Source organism: Populus euphratica, unplaced genomic scaffold, assembly GCF_000495115.2.
Source record: "Populus euphratica unplaced genomic scaffold, PopEup_1.0 scaffold57.1, whole genome shotgun sequence".
NCBI classification, from domain to species: Eukaryota; Viridiplantae; Streptophyta; class Magnoliopsida; order Malpighiales; family Salicaceae; genus Populus; species Populus euphratica.
Window position 1 is genome coordinate 31,061 of NW_011499919.1, and position 3,913 is coordinate 34,973.

The 3,913-nt window shown below is 40.9% G+C and overlaps 1 protein-coding gene across 3 annotated transcripts; it reads right to left on the reverse strand.

Annotated features, from left to right (window-relative positions):
- LOC105134905 (glycine-rich cell wall structural protein 1-like) lies at positions 1 to 3,205 on the reverse strand. Of its 3 annotated transcripts, none has more exons than XM_011039491.1 (2): positions 2,711 to 3,205; positions 1 to 472 (listed from the first exon to the last, which is right to left on the reverse strand). In XM_011039491.1, exons 1-2 carry the CDS (start codon positions 2,958 to 2,960, stop codon positions 153 to 155), a joined length of 570 nt encoding a protein of 189 aa, XP_011037793.1. In that variant the 5' UTR covers positions 2,961 to 3,205; the 3' UTR covers positions 1 to 152. The 3 variants fall into 3 exon arrangements, with proteins under 3 accessions (XP_011037793.1, XP_011037792.1, XP_011037791.1); XM_011039490.1 differs by having other exon boundaries at positions 1 to 268; positions 2,615 to 3,199; XM_011039489.1 differs by having other exon boundaries at positions 1 to 268; positions 2,609 to 3,199.
- Positions 3,206 to 3,913: the final 708 nt, after the last annotated feature.

The following is a 3,913-nucleotide window of genomic DNA, read 5'->3' on the forward strand; positions in this document are numbered from 1 at the left end:
AGGATTAAAGTTGAAGATAGAAATATTTCACGTACAAGCTACAGAACATAACAGAGATACATCTTGAGTGGTTGTCTTAACATATGGAACCACCTCCAAACCCGCATAAGTAACAACAGTAAATTATTAAGAAAAGCAACATCTTTATTCTTTTAAGGAAATCCGCCACCAAACCCGCCGCCAGCGCCGCCGCCAAACCCACCACCAGCTCCTCCACCAAGTCCACCACCACCACCTCCTCCAAATCCTCCTCCACCTCCAGCTCCACCTCCAAGGCCAGCACCAGCACCACCTCCAAACCCGCCACCAGCACCGCCACCCACTCCTCCCCCCCCACCACCTCCAAATCCACCACCCCCACCAGCACCTCCTCCCAATCCACCTCCAGCCCCCCCACCAGCACCCCCACCAAATCCAGCTCCACTACCTAGCCCACCGCCACCTCCACCACCGAGCCCACCGCCACCTCCAGCTCCACCACCAAACCCAGGGCGGTGAAACAAATTTTTCTCGTCCTCAAATGAACCCTTTTCAGTATCTACAAGTTTCCTAGCACTGGTGGAGCAAACTAGAGCACTAAAAAGCAAAAACAGAAGCAATTTAGAAGCCATCTTGCCAAGTTCTGATAGCAAGCTACTCCAAGATGATATTGATCTGGTGATCAAAAGTGGGGGGTTTTATAGAGATGTACGTGAAGAGTACAGTTGAGAGTCTTAAATTTTGCTCATCTTCTCATCTAATAACCGCGTCGAGAGAGTTAATACGCACAGCTGTCCCTTTTGAAAAAGAAAACCGTAACCATGGCGCCCTAGCTACTCACCCTGACCATTCCCACTGGATGTTCGCTTGTGATCCTATTGACTTCTTTCTTTCCAGAATTATTTGCATGCACTTAATTTGTTCTACTTTCTGCATGGATTTCAGCTCTCTTTAATTCAGGATTCTAGACTTCTAGTAGCCTCCATTACTACCATCTTTTTGTCAACTGATCTATATATGCACACCACTAAATTTAGAAGAATCTTCATTTATTGAAGAACTTCTGAGACTATATATAATGGTGAATTTGTAGGGAAAATTCAAGTTATATATGTATTGATTAAGCACACAATCATAATATAATCAGGACCAGCAGTGGTAGTGTAGTACTCACACCATTACTTCTTTAAATACAAGGATGATATTGCATTGTAATTTACTGCATCCACATATCAAATTCAAGGCAAGATAATTGATTGGCATCATTTATCTTACCTCCATTATTCCCTTGGCTCTAACTTGCCATCCAAAAAAGTAAATGCCACGGTGTTTGATGCGTGGCACTATCAGTTATCTTTTCATTTTTATTTTCTCTCTTGGAAGATACAATCACAGAGTTGATTATTTTCTTATCATTACAGTTCAGGGAGGGGAGTGTTGAAAAGGGTTTCCCCCCCTTAATGGTTAGGGTATCTTGAACCATATATCTTCGCACACCAAAACGAAATTCATCTCTGGCTAAGCCTTAAGCAGGCCATCCAAATTCAAACCGATATTGCATTTAGAAAAGAAAATTGGGATTCGTTTTTCTATAGCATGGAATAGCTGGCCAGCAAAAACCATGAGCCTGTTTTCCGCTAGATGGCAGGAGGAAATCATAGTTAATTTCCAAATAGTGGAATGGGAGACAGCGACCGAATATTCTCTTGCCATGGTATGGAACACATCCTGATAAGGGCTTGTTAAGGATGAATCATAATACTGTAGCTTTCTTTTTCTTGCAATTAATTGAATCACGAGTGATTTTTCTTATTTTTTATGAATGAGAATTTTTATTAATTGAAAAAATGAATTGGGTACCATAATTGTCATACTCAGAACAAAATTTGACCTAACTCAAAGTTCGAGTCAGTAATTTGTCAGATCAACATGTAAGTTAGTGAGTTAAATTAAATTTATCCCAAAACGATATTATTCAGAATAAAAAAAAGAACTAAAACAAAATTTTAAAAATAAAATAATAAAATGACTTTGCAAGGCCTATACTAGATTTAATTAGCCAGATCCGCTTAATCAATCCAAACCTGGTTCGATCATTTGGGTTCACTTGGTTCAATTGTTAGTTTGGTTCATTGATAAACTTGACCAAAATCTGGTCTTGAGTTGATGGTTTTTTAATTTGAACCTCTAGACCGGATTAAATTTGATAGCTATGCTGTTTGCAGAGTGGATGATCCTACTGGTGATATACCTAAAAAAAAGGTTCGTTTAGACCACAACCTAAACGAAATGAAATAAAAAAAAAAAAAAAATGGCACAGTGAGATCACACCAACAATAAAGCAGTAGAAGCGAAAAGAATACAGCAGAAATACTGAAACCAGATATAAATAATCGACAGTTGGTGCTTTACTCAAGCAGCAGAAGAGAAGTACGTCTTAAGATATTGTCTTAACATAGGCTCCATTAAAGCTATGATCAAGTAGTAGCAATAGATAATACATTTGGAATAAATATGATCGTTTTTTAAGGCCATCCACCTCCAAGTCCTCCACCAGCACCACCACCGAACCCACCACCAGCTCCACCACCAAGTCCACCACCTCCTCCTCCTCCAAATCCTCCTCCACCTCCACCTCCAAGGCCACCACCAGCTCCAAACCCGCCACCGAAACCGCTACCGGCACCCCCATCAATTCCTCCTCCTCCACCACCTCCAAATCCACCACCACCACCGCCTCCTAATCCACCTCCAGCCCCACCACCAGCACCCCCACCAAATCCAGTTCCACCACCTAATCCTCCTCCACCTCCTAACCCACCTCCACCTCCACCGCCACTGCCTAGGCCCCCATCAAACTTGGGCCAGTTAAACAAAGTTTTCTCGTCCTGAAAAGAACCCTTTCCATCTACAAGTTTCCTAGCACTGGTGGAGCAAACTAGAGCACTAAAAAGCAAAAACAGAAGCAATTTAGAAGCCATCTTGCCAAGTTCTGATAGCAAGCTACTCCAAGATGACACTTTGGTGATCAAAAGTGGAGGGTTGAAGGAAGGTTTATAGTGGTGTAAGTGCAAGTGACGGTGGGGTGTCTTCGAGAGTCTTAAATTTTGATCATCTTCTCACCAGAAACCCGTGTTGAGACAGTTGTTGAGGCATACGCTGTCGCGTTTGAAAAAGAAATCCTTAAACCTGCCCTACTCCTCCTGACCAATCCGAGTGGGTGTTTTTTTTTTTGGATAATCATCGAGAGCCAAGTGGGTGTTTAATTACTTTGCCTTCTCTATTGACTTTAAACATCCAGAATTATTTGCATGCATTTTTGTTCTACTTTCAACTTTATCTTTAATTTAGGGTTCTAGTGCCTAGTTACCTCCATAGATTCGCCTCTACATAGAGCGACCTGAACCTAATGATCCGGATAGAATTTCATGCTGGACGGTAAAAGATATTCACCTGGTGAATCCAATTGATCCAGTCGGGTTTTTAGTGATGTTATTAACCTGATCATACATGATTTTGACTACACGGTTATTTTCAAGAATTTTTTATAAAAAAATAAAATTATATTAAATTAACTAAATAACTTAGCGACTTAGTTTTTTGTTTCAAGTCAATATTGTTGGGGAATCCGACCAGTGATATGCTGATATTTACTCATAAGAGGTTTAGTACACTGACACAATATTTAACGTAGTTCGGCAAATCGTCTACATCTACGAGAGAGTCGATATTATTGAAGATAAAGAAAGAACACAAAACAAATACATGGAGGAAAAGGATTACACCACTCTAACTCAACTCCTAGCTCTCATACACACTGCTGCACATCGCAATAGGGTTGCTGCCCTTGGCAACCCCTCTTTCTCTCTTCTTCTCACATGTTGCACTCTCACACTCTTTTATTTTGCTCTCAAACAATGCATTTATTTATAAG

Coding starts and splice junctions, on each gene's coding strand:
- LOC105134905 (XM_011039491.1), bottom strand. CDS start 2,960: ATGGCTTCTAAATTGCTTCTGTTTTTGCTTTTTAGTGCTCTAGTTTGC. Junction 473..2,710: donor AGGTGGATTAGGAGGCGGTG/GTGGTGGTGGAT, acceptor TTGGTGGTGGAG/CTGGAGGTGGCGGTGGGCTC.